This window comes from Lacerta agilis, chromosome 1 (genome assembly GCF_009819535.1).
Source record: "Lacerta agilis isolate rLacAgi1 chromosome 1, rLacAgi1.pri, whole genome shotgun sequence".
Classification (NCBI taxonomy): Eukaryota; Metazoa; Chordata; class Lepidosauria; order Squamata; family Lacertidae; genus Lacerta; species Lacerta agilis.
The window spans coordinates 77,311,890-77,332,289 of record NC_046312.1 but is presented as its reverse complement, the minus strand read 5'-3'; the positions used below and the strand labels follow the sequence as shown (position 1 = coordinate 77,332,289).

Genomic DNA, 20,400 nt, shown 5'->3' with positions numbered 1-20,400 from the left:
AGGAAGGGAATGTCAAATATGGTTCATGTGGGCTGTATCCCGTAAGAAAGTGTGGAAGCGGACTGTTTTAGAGAATCTGGATTAATTGTCATGTTCTTTTCCACTGCTCAGGTGGTGTTCTGTTTTATTGTGGGTAATCTAGTCTTGAGGGCCATCTAGTTCAACCCCATGCAATGCAGAAATCTCAACTAAATCATACATGACATCCAACCTCTGCTTAAAAACAGCAAAGTATTCCAGGCTCCCTAGAACACCAGACCCTGATTGAGCATACCGTACCTATTTCTTCTCCCACTGCCAAAGACACACACACACACCATGACCCCACTTCCACTCTCCACAGAGGAGTCACCAATATTTCTAATATGTAGGAAATAATTTTGGAACGCAGAGAACCTTCTCCTGACAAATCACACGAAATTCTCAATGTTACAATAAAGGCTGAGATACCAGAAACAGCCTGTATGACATTCTTAATGCAGACCTTAAAGGGCCAAAGAAGCTACATGAAATATTTGTGCCTAAGAGTATCATCACAGCATTTCAATTTGAGCTTCAAAAAGAGAGAAACCTTTTTTTTAATAAAGAATTTATTGGTTTTTCCATAACAAAGAACAATCCAACACCTTCACCAACATTAACCCAACACTTACCCACCACAACTAAAACTAAACAAATACAAACATACCAACGATTCTTCTTCTTGTTTAAATGCAAAAAAAAAAAATTCTTGGTCGAATCATTACAGTTGACTTCCCCTGCCTTCTCTCCTTCGGTTCCAATTCCAGATTCTACTTTAATAACTTCATATTCTAAAAATTAAATTCATTTCAAAGTTCAAAACTAAACATTCTTCTTAAAATCCCACGCCTCTCCCCTGGTCAGGCATTAGTTACATTTGTTTGTTTTTGTTTGAAACATTACTTTGCTCTCTTCTGGAAAAAAAATCCTATGGATCCCCATGATGATAGTTAAGTTAGACAGTTTGCCAGAATCCCAAGCTTCAAGTACCAGGTAGCCAAAGGAAAATATTTCTGCAAATATAAACATGAATTTGAACATGTGTTGACCTGCTTTCTTCCTTCCCTTATTTGGGAGGGGAGGGAGGAGCAGTTGGAACCAATGTGGTGAATTGCAGTGTTGCTCAGTAAATAAGAATTAATAGTTTCCAAGAATTGCCAGTTTATCTGCAGAGACATTCACAGGGTATGCTTTACCCAACTACAGTGGATTATGGTGCTGAGAATTCTTTTCATGTAATCCATTCTGAATGGGCACAGGGACAATGCCTAAGCCTTTGTGACATGCTCCAAGGCCTGGAGCACACTAGAAGGTTGGCAACATTGCAGCCCACAATAGCAGATAGGGGAAGCCCCAACAGAGTCTTCCAGCGTGTTTTTGGCATCTCATCTAGTCCAAGGTTTCCAGTGTGTTTACAGGTGTAAAGATACTGGCATCCTCTCATTGCACCAGAAACCTCACAGCAGAAAGTAGAAGGACTAGTGAACTCGGGTCTGTTCCAGGTCCTCTTCTTCTGCTTCAAGTTCTCCTTTCTATGGAATCAAGTAGAGACTAGGCATGAAATGGGTAGAGACATTTCCTAGGAACACCATGACAGGGAGGCTGTTCTGCACCAACTGTGAATCCATAGCAATTGAAGATTGGGGAGCCAAAGTGCAGTTGAGCTGTCTACACAGGTTCCTTGTGTATCTTTGCAGTGTGTGTGTGTGTGTGTGTGTTTGTGTGTGTGTGTGTGTGTGTGTGTGTGTGTGTTCATATTCCCCACCTCTGCATTTAAATGGAAGCAAGAGGAGGGGCAGATGAAACCCTGCTCACAAAAAGCAATGGGGAAAGGGACCTGAAAAGACCAGGGCATCAGGATTCTTAGGGGGGGGGGGCAGTAGGGCAGTCATGAATGAGAACTCCTCTCATCTCCAACCAGGAACAAGCCATATATAATCCTAACAATCCCATGTCTTTTCTTGGGATGTCAACTTTTTGGTTAGGCAAAATACCAGTATTGTTACACAACGCCACTCAATTCTCAAGCAGTGTGAGGTTCCAGGGGTACCAAGTAGGTCATTCCATATCAAGTGGTCCAATTTTCTTAAAATTTTGTACACTTGTTGAATGATCAGAACTAAGTTTAAATCTGAAAATGTATTTTTTAAATCTCATCTTGTTTTTGAGTTATGAGGGTTTGAATTTTTTTAAAAAGTGACAAATTTGGCCTTGCCAGGACTACGCAAAAACCTTAAAAGCTCAGCCCATAATTGAGATATTTCAAAAGTACCAATCTCATCAGAACTTCATGAGCTTTCATATGATATGGCACGTGATGGATTTACTTTAAAGTTAATTTGCATAATTTAAAGTTTTTAAAAGTGATTTAAAATTAATATGATTTAAAAACCCCCCAAAATGTATTGATTATTTCATATTTCTAAGAGCTTCCTGCAAAATTAATCTTGGGATCTCAATGGGATCACATTCTAAAAAAATATTTTCTATATGCATGTTGGTCTTATTGGGTTCTATTTAGGATAAATGGGTCTTCCTGGAGTAAAATATAACAGAATATACAAGACTCTACTTTGGAACACATTTCTAAAAGGAAGGCCTGACTAGCTTTTTCAGATACCTTTTAACTGGATATTTTTTTAAAGAAATGCCTGAAGTTACTAGCATTATGGTTTGAAGTCCAAGCAAACATTCACATATTCTTCATACACCATGCAGCACCATCACTTTGGCCATCACTTCACCTAACCAGATGAGGGCATAGGTGGCAAATTCCCAAATCTTACAGATAGTTAGGGTTGCCATATTTCGAACAGAGCAGAGAAAATCCGGACAGAAAAGTTGTTGATCAAAAATTTGGCCGTCTGACGACTCCTGCAACTCACAAAGCTCAAAAACAAAGAAACCAGCCATGACTATACAGATAAGGATTTAATTAACTCCAGCTTTTCTCTGAAAAATTGGCTGTTCACCCAGCCTCTCCCTCTCCCTCTCCTTCAGTTATTCATTTATTCAGTTGTTACTACAAATAAGTTTAACCCATGCCTGTATATGTTATGGTGCACCAAGCAAACAAGGTCACATATTGTGGCGTGCCAGGTGTTCAGCACCCAAGTCTTATTTTTGCCATCCTAAAAAAGCATCAAAATGAGCACCCTACCCATTCATAGCTGGTGGAGTACATTTGGCTGTGCTTCTCTACATTCTCTTCTGTCCTTCAGGTCAGACTAGCAAAAGGCTTTTCTTTGTAGACTTCCCCACCCTCTGATACTGAGTTTGCCATATCAAAAGTTAACATAATTTGTACTAGTGAGTATTGAGTCTTTTCCATTGAAGATATGGAAAGGAAGTGATTCTTCTCCCACACCTTTCAGTCTGTGAAGCTGGAATAAGGACTGTTTTGGAAAACTGGGGAAATAAAAACATCCCCTATCAATGGCTCAGTTACAAACAGTGATTTGATAAAACTAAAGCTATTGCCATGTAGCCAGAAGAATATAATTGATTGCTCGTTATGATCCAGCTTACATATGTATGGATATAATTTGATTGTTCATCACTTGGTTACACAGCAGTTCTTGGTGGTGAACAGATGAATATGTGAATGGGTTCCACTGAAAAGCCTTGTGCCTGAAGTGATGTGAATTTTCTTTTCTCTGATCTGCAATGACTTATTCACAGATCTAAATGACTACTATACTTCATGCTGCAGTCATCAGGTGATGAGCAGCATGTATGAACCAGTTTAAAGGGTGTCGCAATATGTCCTCCCAACCCCTGTTTAGCAAAGTTTGCCACTTTACTACCAGCATCACACATCAGGACCCAGGATAAGATGTGCTGCATATTTTTGAGAGTGACAACACACCACAGGGCTGCCATGATTATCACAATGTGTATTTAACAATGTGAGAGATCTGCTAGATAGATCACTGGTCCAATCTAGTCCAGGATCCTGTTCACCAGAGTGGCCAACCAAATGCCCCTTGGCTTGGTTGAGTGGGGGCATTATTCCAGCTATAGTAATAGGCAGCAATAGTAATACTTCTCTTAAAGAAGCTCTCTCAGAATCCCACCATGTTGAATCTAGCAAAGTCTCCACATTCCATTCTTGGCCAAGGTTCTTCAACATGTAGTTATGTCTCACCGCCAGACCTTTTCTCAATCATGAGGATTACAGCTTGGGTTACCTTTGTGACAATGCACACTGGGAACTGAACCAGGGGAAATGCGGCCATATTGATTCTGCTGAACTTATCGCCACTTTTCTGCACCATCAACCCTGATGACCTTCTGAACTACTGAGGAGTGGGGGGACTGTTTTGCTATGGTTCCAGCCCTCAGAAAGTGGTTTTGGGGTGTGAGTGGGAGACTCCTATCCAACACCATGGTTGTGTCTATGGTTCCCACATAGTTCTATTTATTCCTTGTGTAATTTAGCACAAAGCATTTTGTTTACTTTGTGTGTAATATGGTTTCATTTAATTGAAAAGTTGATGCTGTTTAAATTATTATTAAATTTCTATACTTCCCTTCATCTGAGGATCATGGGACAGTTTATAATATAGATGTTTGTTGATGGGGGGGGAGCCTCTCATTCTACATTTGTTCAGTCACAAAATACAAGGTCATTACTTTGCCCTGCATCTCAGGAGCCAAAAAGTTCAGTAAATATTTGCAAATAAGGATTGTATCATTTACACATACTTACATTGAACCACATGTGCCATTTTTTTAGCCCCCTTAACCCTGTTTGGAGAGATTTTGACACTCTTCACAGTCTGCTTCAGTTTTTATCACCCTAATTGCCATGGGTTAATTGGGCCACTTCACTGCTTAACCTGCCATAACATCAAATCATTTATGAACAAGTTAAAAAGCATCTGCCCTAATCCATATATTTGACACCCTACCTCTTTATTCCACCCATCGTGAGAATATGCTTTTACCCTGCCTATGTGGAGTAATTGAAATCACTCCTTACTACATTTTCTCCCATTTTAAGAGCACCTTTGAAGCACACCCCCCCCAATAATTTTGGGCACTGTAATTTACAAATCCCACCAACCTTTAACTACAGCGCCCATAATCCTTTGAGGGAAAATATGCTTTATATGTGCTTGAAAGTCAGTTTTGGTCACAAGTGCAATTGTGTCCCATGGGATCTTGTGATGGCTACCAACTTTAAAATATGTTAAGACAAACTGACAAGAGGATAAAGCTATATGTCCAGCCTCCATTTCTTGGACATCAGCTGTAGCAGCAAATTCATTAAATTAACTTATGCATTATGCAAAACTGTATTTCCTTTTGTTTGTCCTAAATCTCCCACCATTTAGGTTCACCCAGTGAGCTAGGTTCTGTTGTTATGAGCAAAGCAGGGGGTGGGGGAGGTATCCATCCACATCATACATAATTTTAAATGCCTCTTAACAGGGCCAGCCCACCCATGAGGCAAGGTAAGGCAACCACCTCAGGTGGCAGGATGCACAGGAGCAGTGGATCTAAGGAATGTATTGCTCACTGTTGGCGAACACTCCTTGGAGGCCATATCTGCTGCCTCTTTGGTGGCCACTCCACCTGCTGCAATTCAGCCTCTAAGCAAATAGGAGGCACTGCTGGTCACCTTGCACCCCTAGGGAGGAAATGGTGGGGGTTGCCTCTGGGGTTTCCTGAGCTCTGCATCTGCCCAATTCAGAGTGGGAGCCCTTTGATTTCCGCTTCAACCATCAGTAAGGTTGGTTGGATTCCCTCACCCTTCCCAATGTAGAACTTACCCTTTCTTCCCTGGCTGGGGTGCGGGTGGGTGGGACACCTTATTTTGTGGTTTGCCTCAGATGGCAAAATCTCTTGCAATGACAGATCAAGTCCCTTGCCTAATGTAGGAAATGCAGAGCTAGATTCTCCACCCCCAGACCTGTCTGTCCAGCCTCTAACTAGAAGACCTCCAGTGAGACACCCTTACCAGTAACTGGTTGCATGGTATCATGAAACCTACTACAACTCATCACTGAATCTCCTTACATCTTTACTCAGTCCAGTCTCCCACTCACCTACAAGGACTCTAGATGCTGTGCTTTTTCCAAGTGAAGAATACTTTTATTTTTTTAATTCTGCAAGCCACAAGTGGGCATCTATTGCCACATGGCTGGGAAGAGGGCTAGCCTCTGCCTCTCAGTGATAGCTAAAGTTTGCTTTTAATGGTAATTAGAAGCAGGTAACCAAGCACCACAAGGATGAATGCAGCCTTTGTGTTTGGGGGTGGAAACGGCACAGATAACTGCAGTTCTCTGCTTGCACTGATGTCACAGACACCATTTAATTGTTTCCCCGTAACACCAGCACAGCCATAGTCACCATGGCAAAATTATTTGGATGGCTTTGGAGTGTAAACACATCCTAGGAAACTATTATCCTTACAACTGGAACTCATTTTGTAGCCCCTGTTTGGGGTGTGCATAGCTTCTTTGTTAATAAACATGTACAAGAACAAAAACTTCACAAACTTGTTTTTTTAATATATTTTTAAGCAAATGTATTGAAGTGAGAAGAGGCACTAGAGCAATGTGGATTTTTTTGGGGGGGGGGGATCCCTCTAATGCACAATCCAAAGACAACTCTGAAACTGATGCTTATCCAGATCCATCTTGGCAAGCACTGGAGAGACATCACTGGAAGTACCATACTCTCAATATAAGGGCTGCTCTTTGACAAACTGCACACCCGTGTCATTGGAAAGCAAAACATCACTATTACCCACAAAGTGACTTGAGTGGGAACCTTGGCAGCAAGGGAAAAGGCAGTGAGTGGTTTTACAGGGGAAACCTGTCTGTGACATGGTTCTCCATAGGCTTCCTAATATCCAGTAATCAAGTGGGGAGTGGTTAAAACCCCTGTTGCTAGCAGGATGATGACAATGACAATGGGCACAATGCACAGGGTCACAGCTGTGATGTTGAGGCACTGGGCAGTAGAACCATAGCTGCGAGCTCCACTGTGGTCACCAACCACTTTGCGATCTCTTGCCTGTTCAGAAAGAAGAAAGAAACAAGAAACAAAAATCAGCTATTGAAAACAAACTTAACTTTTGCCCTGAGATTAAGAGTCTTATGCTCTACCGACTGAGGCTCCCTACCACCCGTGGAAGGCAAGAGCAGACACTGAGTGCGGAGTGTAAACTGGAGCAATGCTGTGGTACTGCTAGGCTGCTGCTGCCTGAACAGTCCTTTAAGGTTGCCCTTTTTTATATACATGAAGCCAGATGGATGGTGTGTCCCCCCCACGTGTTGTACATACAGACACACACAAAATGATGCTGGAGGGGAGGCGCAAAATGCTGTTTTTCCTCACTGTGCTCCCTTGTTTTAAAACCTTTCCTCCCAAGCAATTTCAATGCTGGAAGTGAGCCAACTGGGGGAAAGGTTTCCCTCCCCTCCCATGCCCCTTTCCTTGCAGGAAATAAGACAGCCCCCCACCCCCAGCTTTATACATCAACACAGGGCTGACACATGGACGCAGTCACAAGCTTAGCTTAATCCGCCAGACTTTGCAGCTAGGGCTGAGTTTTGGTTCAAAGGCATAAGTAGGCCCGGTTTAAAGCTATACTTTACCCCAGGGGTTAAATCTAAATCCAAAACTCGGCTCTGAAACTTGGGAAAGAAGAAACAATGCCGTCATTCCCCTGCCTCTTGCCATTGAGAGGCCATGATTAAGGCTTCCCCCTCCTCCCTCTAGCAGGCGAAGCAACAACCCTACAGATACTTTTAAAAGTTCGATCAACGGGGCTCATTTCTGAATAAACACGGATAGGAGAGGGCTCCTAGGATGGCTGGAGTGACTTCTGAGCACCCAAAACTTTTTTTTTTTTTTTAAACGTCCTGATCACGTCCCGCCGGCTTTAGGCCCCCTCCCCTTCCCCCACCCACGAGGGGGCAAATGGAGCGTGGAGCAGGAAGGGGTGGGAGCATCCCATGGACGGCGGAGCTCTCGTACATCCTTGCCCTTCTCACCTTAACCGAGAAGACCAGGGCCATGAACCCGAGGCAGCAGAAGTTGCAGTACATCACCGTGCAGATCGACCACAGGATGTGGTCGCGGGGAGGCGCCACGCAGACTTGGCTTTGGTTGTGCATGTGGATCACGGTGGAGCCAGGCGACGCGCCCGCGGGGCTAATGATGGCCATGTCGTGCTCGTCCTTCAGCTCCTCGTAGCGGGGCAGCCCGCCGCTGGCCTGACCGGGCAAAGGGAAGTGGGCGCCGCTTGCCATATTCTCGCCTGCAACCGGGTCTCTCAAGAAGAACTGCTTCGCGGGGCAGCGATTCGGGTAGTGAAAGGCAGGCGGAAAGAGGAGGCGGAGCTGCCTGGCTTTTGTCCCTGGGAGGCGTGGATATAGTGGGAAAACTGAAGGAATCGAAACTTAGGCAGCAACCTCCAAATTTGGGGAATTTAGGCGGATGTGTGAACTGATTGCCCTCTGTCTAGCCGGGCATGCACCCGCTGTTTTCTTGAGGAATGATCCTTCCGCTCCCCGCCCCCGCAGTATGCGCTCTCTGTCCTTTTCGCAAGTGTATACTTTAAAATATATCAGCATTGCATAAAAAAGTTATTAATACAGTATGGCTTTTGTAGCTTAATGACCATATACACATACAAGCATAATGCAATGGTGTTCTGATACATCTCTCATTTATCGAAGTTGCAACCCAGCTTTTTTTAAATTGCAAATTACTGTATACAGACTGAAGGTGAAAATGGGTGAATAAACCCTATTTCTTAAAGGCACAACAGTCTTTGCCGTGTCTTCTATTCTCCAAAGGGACACAGACCCTGTATGTGTGCCTGTGACCCCATGTGCTCTGACCATTGTTTGGAGGAGAGAGGGGCTTTCGTAACAAAAAAATTCTTCCATCAGCCCGTTCCCTCCTCTCATGTTTTTTATTCACCCATTGACTATCCCTACCTCTTCCATTTACAAAGTGACAGCCAGATAATAATGTGGTATATGAAAAAACGGCTCCCTTTCCCTTATGGGGTATTCCAGAGCCTGTTTAGGGTCCTTCAGTAGGTTCCCTATCAGTAGGAGAAAAATAGCAGAGGCCAACCACAGTATGTAGAGAAGCAAAGCAGCTAGTAAGCCTGATCTTTATTCAAAGAAATAAACTGTTGAAACTCACCACACGCAGGAGGGAGGAGAACCCTGAACAATGGTGCGCAAGCCCTTACAAAGACTTTTGAAATTTGCCCAAGACCACCATCTAAAAGCATCATACATATATCACAGAAAGAGGCAGTCTACAGCAGAAATTTGAGAGTGTTGCTTCTCTCCTGTCTGCCAGGATACCTGATAATGCCTTACTTGATTGCATTTTATGGGTAGCCTGGCCATTCTTTTGAGATGGTAAATACTTAGATCCTGAACCTCTTGCGCAGATACTTGCCAGACTGCATTTGAAAAGGGAGGTGTAAGCCCCTGCAGTCAAAAGACAATTGGAAAGCTTTCCCCATTTCCTTCCTCCTTGCAGAGAAATATTTGAGGTCAATTTGGGAGTCAAAATGGCTTCAGGATTGTTCTCCTGTACTATTTCAGACAAGTGGCTTATATACTTATGTATGTGTTTGCCTTGTACATTTATGAACATTAATTTTATATTTGAGACCTTAGAATCCTTATAACACATGCAAACAAATTTATACTACCAACAGCTTTGTATCTTCTGGAGGGCCAAAGGTCCCCACTCCTTATCTAGAGCAAAGGTCCATAATGTTTGTGTGCCTGGGGATATATTTAGAAATTTCAGAAACTGTCATGGGCATCACAAAATACCCGTTTCACTTAAGAAAAATTAGGCAATGCTCAGAAATCCTATCCTGGAAAAACAGGCAAAACTCCCACACAAGTAAAACAATGATAAAAAAAGAAGCAGGCAATACTCCCCCCCCCCAAAAAAATATGGTAGCAGTACTGTATCATCGAATGTGAGCACAGCACGTGTGTGCCTGCTCCCATTTACTGTGCACTTAATGCTGGGTTTTAAAATCCCTGTTTGTGAATTTGTACCAGCATGAATTGAGCCTTGACTTCCCTCTGACCTCTAAGTATGAGTCATACAAAAACTATGTTCAGTCCATGAAGCTGTGCTGCATCTGCTTCTAACATGGCTGAATAAATTGTGTGCGGGAATGCCGAGACAACAGCCAGGCATTTATGTTCCTTTTAAGAAAAGGGTGCTCATAACAGCTGCAGCTGAAGGAGGAGCTGGGAAGCTCTGAATCGTGTGCTAGTTTTGTGCCATTTTGCGCCACAAATCCCGCTTTCTTCACAAGACCCCAAACTGAGTACAGTCAAGCCTCGGTGGTCTGACATAATCCGTTCCGGAAACCTGCTCGGCTTCCGAAATGTTTGACAACCAAGGCACAGCTTCCGATTGATTGCAGGAGCTTCTGAAAAATGTTTGAAAATCGGAATATTTACTTCCAGGTTTTCAGCATTTGGGAGCCAAACTATTCCAAAACAGAGGCGTTCGGGATCTGAGTTTTGATTGTAACTGGCACTCAAATGGCACAAAACTAGCACACGACTTCAGCACTAGTTTGGAGTCAAATAGGACAAGGTTGAGTTTTTGGCCCTTGTGACCCCGGTTTGAGTGTCAGTTGCTCATTTTAGGAGGTGACAGAAAATGTGTGGTTTGCAGCAACAAAATTAGCACAACACATTGGAACCTGTTTGGAGTCAATCAGACAAGATTGTATGGTTTTTGGCATTAACTTGTGTCCCTGATTTGCTTTGTCAATTACTCAGTTTGGGGGGCAGCACAAAATGCAGGATTTGCAGCTGAAAACTAGCAGAAAACTTTGGCATCAGTTTGGGGGAGTCTGGAATTTCAGGTCACACATTAATGAAGCTCCGACTCTCCCTTTGGCAAAAGAATCCTCTCCCTGGGTGAGTCATGGGCCCTTGTTCCAGGAAGTCTTTGTGTGTTCCCTGCAGGCATTCTGTGGGTGTATTCCTTCCTTTCATTTGTAGGTATTAGCTAAAATTTAAGGATTAGGCTGTCTCATGCTTAGATACTGAGTTGGGGGGTGGGGGGCTAAGACACAGAAGCTTTTTTCAAAAAACAGTCACTGGGAGTTTCCCCCCCCCTGCTTAAATGGGTATATAGCTCAAGATCTGAGGGCCTTGCAATATTCTGTGGGGGTTTACAATATGCAGAGATTTGGCATGGCCACCTCTGATTTTCCAAAAAGAGATTTCTCTAGTTACAGGTAGGTAGTCGTGTTGGTCTGCCATAGTTGATTTAAAAAAAAAAAAAAATCCTTCCGGTAGCACCTTAGAGACCAACTAAATTTGTTATTGGTATGAGCTTTCGTGTGCATGCACACTTCTTCAGATACCTGAAGAATTTCTCTAGAAATACTTCTTTAGATTTCTCTAGAATCTGCTTCTATTGTGAAGTTGTAAGAAAATTAAGGTCATATATGTCATAAGTGTTCCAAGCAAACAAGGCCACATGTCTGATCAGCACAGGAAGACAGTCCTGACACCATTTTGACTCTCAAAACTGACCAAATGTTTACCAAATGTTCCTCTGCAAGGAGGGAGTGGTGAGGGAACTTCCCAGTTGCCCAGGAATCGAAAAAGATTACCATCTCAAAGGAATGGCCTGGCTACCCAGGAAAACAATCAAATAAGACATTATCATATAAATTGACAAGCGGGAGAAAAACAAACTTCTCAGATTTCTCTTGAAATCTGTTGTAGTCTGCCTTTTTGTGTGATGTAGGTGTGATGTATCTGAGGGGTGGGCTTTGGGCTGCACCTCTTCTGTAATGTATGGATGATGCTTCTGGGGGGTGGGGCTGGACTCTGAGGGGGATTTTTTTTTTTTAGAAATGTCTTTTTAAGGACAGGGAGCCCTTTGTTTGGGGTCCTTCCCTGCTCACCTGTGTGTGAGGAAGTGTTTTGGATAGTGTTGATATTGGGTCATAAAACCTTTGACCCAAGTAGTGCTGCTGGCCGGCACTGCAATCAATCACCTTTACGATCGTCTCCGACATCAATGGCGCCCAGGCACACTTCTGCTTCGCCCTTAGCGTTCTCCAGTTGCAGAGTTAAGCACAGCGTCACGATGGCTTTTTAGGTCTGCTTCTCCGTGGCGTCGTGAAATAACTTGACAGACGCCAGTGCTACTAAACTAAACTAGACTTTATTTAGTAGCACACACACACAAGTCCTCCAGACTTGAGCTGCATGCTTGCAGCAAACTAACATTCAGCAGTAACACAAAGCAATAAGGCAGAAGAATGCAGAGAAGGGGAAAGTGAAACCAAACCTCCCCTTTTCTAGACAAAGGAAAAGTGCCCGTATTACAGTGGGCAAGGCTAAACTCCCAGGATCAGAACGCCTCTTGCATTATTAACTCTAAGATGTCCAGAAAACCTGACACCCCCTCTCGTTCGCAATCCTGGGTAGACATATATACATTTCATTCAACATTTAACCCATCACAGAAAACTTCGTGTTTCTGGAAACTCAAGGGCTTTGTGAATCCATCGGCAAGATTCATTTCGCTAGGACAATATTTCAGCTTGACCACATTTGTCCTAACGCTCTCATGCACATTTTTGAACCGAATATCCAGGTGTTTGGTTCGTGCGTTGAATTGACCGGATTCAGCCAACTTCAGGCATGGCTGGTTATCCTCCCATATGGTGATGGGTAGGTAACACTTCTCACACACTTCCTGCACTAGGCACTTGTAGAATTCAAGCTCTCGACACATTTCTGAAAGAGCACTGAACTCTGCCTCAGTTGATGATAGAGCAATTAAACTCTGCTTTTTTGATCTCCAGCCAATTACAGAACCTCCAAATTTTACCACTATTCCAGAAATTGACTTTCTGTCTGAGCCGCAAGCCCAATCAGCATCCACCCAACATTGAAGCTGTTCATCACCTTGGGCTGTCAGTGTGAGGCTAAACTCTTTGGTCTCTTGCAAATATCTAAGAACTCTTTTGACCCCATTCCATGCCATCACACTGGGCTTTGCTGCCTCTTGGCTCAGCAGATTAACTGCAAATGCAATATCGGGCCTGCTCCACTGTGAGAGATAGAGCAGGCTTCCCAGAGCAGATTGATATACCTCTTGATTCTCAAACTCTCTTTTTTCAACAGACTGGTTATCAGTTACAAAACTCGTCTCCATTGGTGTCCTTGCACCTTTGCAGTCTGCCATATTAAATTTCCTGAGTAACTGATCAATCTTTGCGCTCTGGTTCAACACAAAACTGCCATCTTGGTCTCTGTGAATCTGAACCCCTAGATACATGTTCACAGGACCCAACTCCTTGAGTTTGAAGTGCTGCCTCAGCTTACTTGCAAACTCCTGCACCTGTTTGTTTGTGTTGGCCACTAGTACAATGTCGTCGACAAAGATCAGGGCCAATTCTTGTTGCTGACCTTTCCCTTTTATGTACAAACAGTTGTCCGCATGGCTTTTCCTGAAGCCTAGCTTCTCCAGCGCTTGGTCGAGACACTGATTCCAGTTTCTCGCGGACTGTTTGAGACCATAAATGGAGCGGTGTAGCCTCCATACTAGACCTGGCCTGTCACCCTCAAAACCCGGAGGAGGTAGCATATAAATTTCCTCCTGCAGCGGTGCATTTAAGTAGGCGACATCAATATCAAAATGAGCAGCTTCTGCGCCTCTCTGCGCTGCTACAGCAAGAAGCAATCTCATTGTTTCACTACGGGACGTGGGTGCATAGACTTGTGAGTAATGCACTCCTGGCCTCTGGCTGAAACCTCTTGCCACCAATCTAGCCTTATATTGTGGCTCTCCACTTGCAGTGGGTTTCAATCTATAGACCCAGCGACAGCTCACAGCTTGCTGTCCAGCTGGCAGAGTTGTCAGCGTGAAAACTCCAAGAGATTTCATGGCACTAAGTTCTTTCTCCATTGCTTGTTGCCACTTGCTGGATTCTGCCTGAGGTAATCTCTGCACCTCAGCGAAACTTTCCGGTTTGCAGTGAGCAAAACCAGCCCAAACATTAGTGGCTTGGAACCTGTCAGGAGGTTTCCCCTTTGTAGTGCGCTTGGAACGCCGTGGCACCACCGGTGACTCGCCCCCTGACCCAGACGTGCTAGACTCAGCCTGGGAGTCCCTGGCGCCTGGTGAACCACCAAGCGACCTACTGCGCTTGCTATGTCCCCCTGGACTGGGTTTCCCTGTTGGAGACCTTGGAGACCTACCTCGCTTGCCTCTCCTACCTACTTCTGGAGATGTGGGTGCACTCCTTGGTTCTGTCTTCACCTGTCTCTTTGGGATTGCCCCCTCTGACACTGCACCCTGGTCGTGTTCGGGAATGCGGCCCGAAACACCAGCAGGTTGACCACCTTCTGCACGACTAGCTGATGTAACTGGCTGATCTTCATAGTCAAGATCGCTGAACGGATCTGTGAGCACCTCAGGATTTCCGTGAATCCTTTTCCAGCCTTGCTGCTCACAAAACTCAGCGCTCCTGCTGATTATGACTCGTGAACGATCGCCATCTGGGAAAGCAAATCTCCAGGCTTTCGAACCTGTCTCGTAGCCACAGAAAATCAACTTTTGCGATCTTGGACTGCCCTTTCTACGTAAATGTCTGGGGATAAGAACCCAAGCTTCTGCCCCGAAAGTCCGAAAATAGTGGACCTTGGGCTTCTTTCCATAAAGTAGAAAGTAGGGCGTGGTCCCTATCACGGAACTGTATGTCCTGTTAAGAGTGTGGCAGACAGTTCTCCAGGCTTCAGCCCAATAGCATCTTGGCAAGCCTGAGTCAAACAAGAGAGCATCTACTGCCTCCTGCATTGTTCTATTCCTCCTCTCAGAAACACCATTCTCTTGAGGAGAATAAGGAGCAGTTTTTCTATGCTTGATACCTTTGGCACGAAAGAAATCCTGCAGCTTAGATGCAGTAAATTCTGTGCCTCGGTCTGTCTGAAACGCTTTCACGCGGGTTCCAAATTCCACCTCTACTGCTTTCACCCATTCTATAATCTCCTTTGCTGTTTGCCCCTTGTCTTTGAGCGTGAAAATCCATCCTGCTCGACTAAAATCATCAGTGAGACAAAGAACATAACGAGAATTACCCATGCTTGGCACCCCCATCGGACCACAGAGATCTGCATGCACAAGCTCGAAAGCTTGCTTGGTCACCCTATCAGACGATGGGTAGCTGCAAGAATGCACTTTGGCTCTTTTACAAGCTCTACAGTCTAGAAACTTGGAGCACTCCTTCATTTTACAACCATCAGTGCACTCTACCTGCTTGCGCACGTATTTCCAATTCACGTGCGAGAATCTGCGATGCCATAAATGCAAACACTGATCATGCGTGGGTAAGTTGGCATACTGAGCTTGAGTCTCCTCAGAGATGCCATTACTTGTTTCAGCACCCTGCGCCCTCTCTGTGGCGCTGTTGTCAGTTTCCAGCATATACACCCCATCATGGCCTTTCACCTGGACCAATTGTTTCCCATCTTTGGAGATGGTGCATACCTGGTTCCCAAAACTGACCAGATAACCTGCATTGTCTAAAGCTGAAACAGAAAGTAAACCAAATTTCATACCATCTAAAACATACACATCAATATCATCATTAAGACAAGGCATGAACATAACACCAGTTTTGGTAACAGGTCTTGTGGTTGAATCAGCCAGAGTGACTGCAGTTGCATCTTGGATCGGCCTGCAGTTCCGCAACTGGCTGCTAGGTGGCGCTAGATGTCTCCCCGCACCACTGTCTATTAACCAACGCAGCTTGGGGGTAGCAACTGTCTTTCCAACCAAAGCATATGCAGCTGCTTTGCAGTGGGCTCCAGCCCCTCCTCTGCTTGCTCTGGAAGGTCCTCTTCTCCCACGACGTGGTCTTCCTTTCATCTCCCGGTTGCCATGGAAACCATCTTTGAAGTCAGCCTGATCGCAGTCTGCCTGAAGATGGTTATCAGAATTGCATAGATAACAGCGCTTAGCTGCAAAAGCTTTAACAGAGCTCTCAGCGTTTTCTCCACTCCTGGGCTTAGGCAAAAAGCAACCCCCCTTAACAGCTTTCCCTTTCTCTCTCTGCCTCCGGTCCTGTTCGTCCTGCAGCCTCCCAGTAACATAGTCCAGATTCAACTGGCTTGCAGGCATGGACTCCAGCGTTAGGGAAAGAGTCTCATAACTGGGGTCTAGTGAGCTCAAAAGGATATAGACCTTTTGTTCCTCTGAAAAAGGAACATTCAGCTGTCTCAACTTGTTGAAGAGTGCCAGCATTTTGGCCACATGTTGACGCACACAGCCTCCTTCTTGCAAACGTAACTCAAACAGCTGTCTAGTTGTATGAAGTTTGGCACCAGCTGACGTTCTTTGAAACACACGCTTAAGACACTCCCAAATTTGGTGGGCATTAGTGGCAGCGTCTATGTGCACCATCAGCTCTTCCTCTATGCCCATGACTATGTGAGCAGTAGCCCTCTGGTCTTTCTTAAGTGCTGCAGCAGCTTCAGCAGCAGGGGCTTGAACTGGTGGGCTCTGAGTACAAGTCCAAAGATCTTTAGCAATCAGAAATATCTCCATTTTCTTGGCCCAATCTTGCCAGTTTCTCCCATCCAACCTTGGAAAGGGTGGCACGAAACTCTCATGGGACTGCGCCATCTCCCCCCTGGGGCTTGAGGTAACTCACGTGGCTGCAAACTCAGCACTCGCCTCTCAGCTCCCAGCTCCGGAAAACGGCTTCTCTTCACCAGCGAGGTTTCCCTGCTTTGTGCCTCAAAAGCATGGCACAAAACAGTCCTCCAGCTGGGCTATCGGCTGCCGGCCCCGCAGACATGCAGACCTCCCGTCCTGGCAATCAATCTCCTCAGGACGCCTCGCCATCAAAGCGTAGCTTCTTGGCAATAAAGCAATTAAGCCATTAAGCCATAACCTGTTTTGGATAGTGTTGATATTGGGTCATAAAACCTTTGACCCAAGTAGTGCTGCTGGCCGGCACTGCAATCAATCACCTTTACGATCGTCTCCGACATCAATGGCGCCCAGGCACACTTCTGCTTCGCCCTTAGCGTTCTCCAGTTGCAGAGTTAAGCACAGCGTCACGATGGCTTTTTAGGTCTGCTTCTCCGTGGCGTCGTGAAATAACTTGACAGACGCCAGTGCTACTAAACTAAACTAGACTTTATTTAGTAGCACACACACACAAGTCCTCCAGACTTGAGCTGCATGCTTGCAGCAAACTAACATTCAGCAGTAACACAAAGCAATAAGGCAGAAGAATGCAGAGAAGGGGAAAGTGAAACCAAACCTCCCCTTTTCTAGACAAAGGAAAAGTGCCCGTATTACAGTGGGCAAGGCTAAACTCCCAGGATCAGAACGCCTCTTGCATTATTAACTCTAAGATGTCCAGAAAACCTGACAGGAAGGTTCCCTGTTGCAACAGAACAGTAATTGAGCTTACTAGCTGCTTTGCTTCTAATTATTCTCTGGTTTGCCTCTGTTTTTTACTCCTACCGATGGAGAACCTGCAAAGGACTTTACAAGGGCTCTTGTGTACCCCATAAGGGAATAAGGGCAGATTTTTTCTTACAACAGAAACAATTGAAATTAGGGTAAAAAGTTAATGCCAAAAACTACAACCTTCTTTGATTGACTCCAAACAGGGGCCAACAGGAACAGCCTGCACTTCAATATAGGCAATATAATTTCCAAAAAAGAGAATTTTTTTTTGTTTCCAAACAAACAGATCCTCACAGCATTCCATGTAATTTTCCTCCCTTTACTCAAAAGGGAGGCAACTGCCTCAGGCAACGGATCATGAGGGATGGAGAGGCAGGGAGTGGGGGCAAGATGTTGCTAGACAGTGCCACCATGGATGCCACATGGCATGCCTTGCACTCCCCTAAGCCAGCCTGCTGGCCTCAGGTGTAACAGACAAGAACGTCCCATCACCATCCCTGAAATAACAGTCAACATGGGATGGGGGGGCACCTTCCCCTTTGCTCCATGCAGCAAAATGTGTTGGACTGGCCCTGACTACTTTGCAGTCAGCCAACCTGTAAACAAAGGGGTGGGGAAGGGGTGGGTGGTGGGTGGGGACAGTTTTTACAAAGAGAGTAAGGACAGGAAATCCAGACCCCATCTTCAAAGATACTGCTATCCTGCCGCATCTTGTGTCGGTAGTGGCAGCGCCACCGCTTTTGGGGCCTGAGCACAAGGGCACTGTCCCCACCTCCAGTTTCCAGCAGCTGGTGTTCAGAAGCATTACTGCCTCTGACTGGGGCAGCAGGGCAAAGCTCTTGATAGCCTTATCCTCTATGAATTTGTTTAATCCTCTTTTCAAACCATTCAAGTTGGTGGCTATCACTGCTTCCTTTTAAACCCTTTGTTTTGGAAGTGGAAAGGACCGGTTTTAACCACTGATTTCAAAGCTGCACTGATTTTTTTGGGTTTCTTAGAATTCCCTTAGAATTCCACGTGTTGTGCTAATTTTGTGCTGCTCCCATCACCCGTTCATTTCTAGAGATCTGAAATTTCAGGGTGACATGTTAATGAAGCTGAGAGTCGGGACACTCAGCAAGGGAAGCTTGCAGGCACATACGGATGGCAGCAGTGTGTCGCTGCACAGAACACCCCTGAACTGGACTGGGGAAGCTGGAGATGAGAGAGTTTGAGCACTGCCTGTGGGTAGGGGGGGATTTGGACTTCCTCACCTGTTGCCTGGTGAAAGAGAGTCATGCCAGGGGCAAAAAAAGAGGGAGCACTCAGGACTCAAACCCACACTTCCGTTACCAGGCAGCCGCAGCAGTAATATGGGCCATTTATATCCCCACCCCCAAGCCCCATGTCAGCACCTGGGAGCACCAGGGCTGCAGCAGAATTCTCATCTTCTTGCATGGCCCACCTTCGAATATAGGGCAAATGCCACACTCACCTTTGAATCTAGGGCAGAATGCCACAGGTTGGTACTGAGGACATATTTACACCAACATCTCCACATAAACAACTGGCCAAACTACTTGTTATGATAAACCCACATGCTTAATTGTAAAGAAATGTTAATGTGAAGAAAAATCAGGCAAGGGTCCCTGATCTGGATCGGGGAGTGTGTGTGGACTGCCTAAAACTCTCCTCCTGGCTGCCTCCTACTACGTGCAGTAAATTCAACATGCAGAGCCTATGCTGCTTGCGAACTGTTTGCATGTGTCTGCAGGCTGCAGAATGGACTGAGGGTGCAGTTTGAATAGATGTTCCCATGACCTACATGGCTCTTGTTACATTGATTCTCTCCTTCCTCAAACTTAGGGTCATGTTCAGGTTTCAGCACAATCTCTGTCCCCTCATACTCCCTCACACACAATATGCTGGGCCATGTTTCCCCTGGCAAATCTGAGAAGATCGTTAACTTCCGCTAGTCCAGGATCTCTGAACCAAGGGCAGGGAGTCCATGGTCCTCTTGTTAAGACTGCAGCCTGCATCATCCCTGAGCAGTGACCATCCTGGCTGAGGCTGATGGGAGATAAAAAATCCAGCAATTCCTGGCAGGTCCCTATCCTTGCTCTTTGCTTTAGCAAGCGATGAAAAGCAAAGGTGGCAGGTTGTAGCAAGTGCTGCAGAAAGCCGAATCATTTGGATTGGGAGAGGGCCCAGGTAAGTGTATGCTGCAATGCTATGCAAAGTACAGTGGGATTCATTTCTAAATAAACATGGATAGGATTGCATGATAAATGTGCCTTTTGGTTTTTAAAGCGAGGGGGCGAGTCCAGTGTAACCAAGCTCTCCAATTGTTCTAATGGTTTGTGTTCATACAGTTCTCAACCACGAAAGGAAGAATTTGTTTTAAGCAGACCTTCGTTTTCAACTCCCTTATGTTTGCAAAAACACATCTGTCTGGGAGGGCACACCCTGCAAGTGAAAGGGCACACCTTCCACTCAGATGTTCCAGGAATCCTCACCCCCCCTCCACTTCTACTCAGCAGCTCAAGAGGGAATCTTGTTGTCTGGGCAGCCCAGGACCTCAAGACACACTGTCCAGGCTTGTGCCTTGGGGATGTCACTTTGGTGCTGCTACCACTGTGGTTTGACTTCACACACACACACACTGGAGGTGCACTCCATTGTCTCTTGAGATATACGGATGCCAATAACTATGTTTGCTGAATGAGTAACTGGATGCAGGTGGGGAAGCTACTCTTTGACCAAGGGAGGCAGATTTAGCCCCACCCCTAGCCTGTTCTCTATTCCCTGCCAAATTGCTGATCAGGAAGGTTTTATTTTATTTTTAATTTAAAGGGATACAAGCTGCTTGAGTGTTCTCTGTTGTAGGGACACAAACCTGTGGAATCTGTTTCCAATGGAGACAACCAT

The 20,400-nt window shown here is 45.2% G+C and overlaps 1 protein-coding gene across 1 annotated transcript; it reads right to left on the bottom strand.

The window, feature by feature from the left end:
• Window positions 1-6,639: 6,639 nt before the first annotated feature.
• On the bottom strand, window positions 6,640-8,379 carry LOC117050701 (dispanin subfamily A member 2b-like). Its single transcript, XM_033156480.1, has 2 exons — window positions 8,031-8,379; window positions 6,640-7,047 (listed from the first exon to the last, which is right to left on the bottom strand). The coding sequence occupies exons 1-2, from the start codon at window positions 8,286-8,288 to the stop codon at window positions 6,877-6,879; spliced, it is 429 nt and encodes a 142-aa protein (XP_033012371.1). The 5' UTR covers window positions 8,289-8,379; the 3' UTR covers window positions 6,640-6,876.
• Between the last annotated feature and the right edge of the window lie 12,021 nt (window positions 8,380-20,400).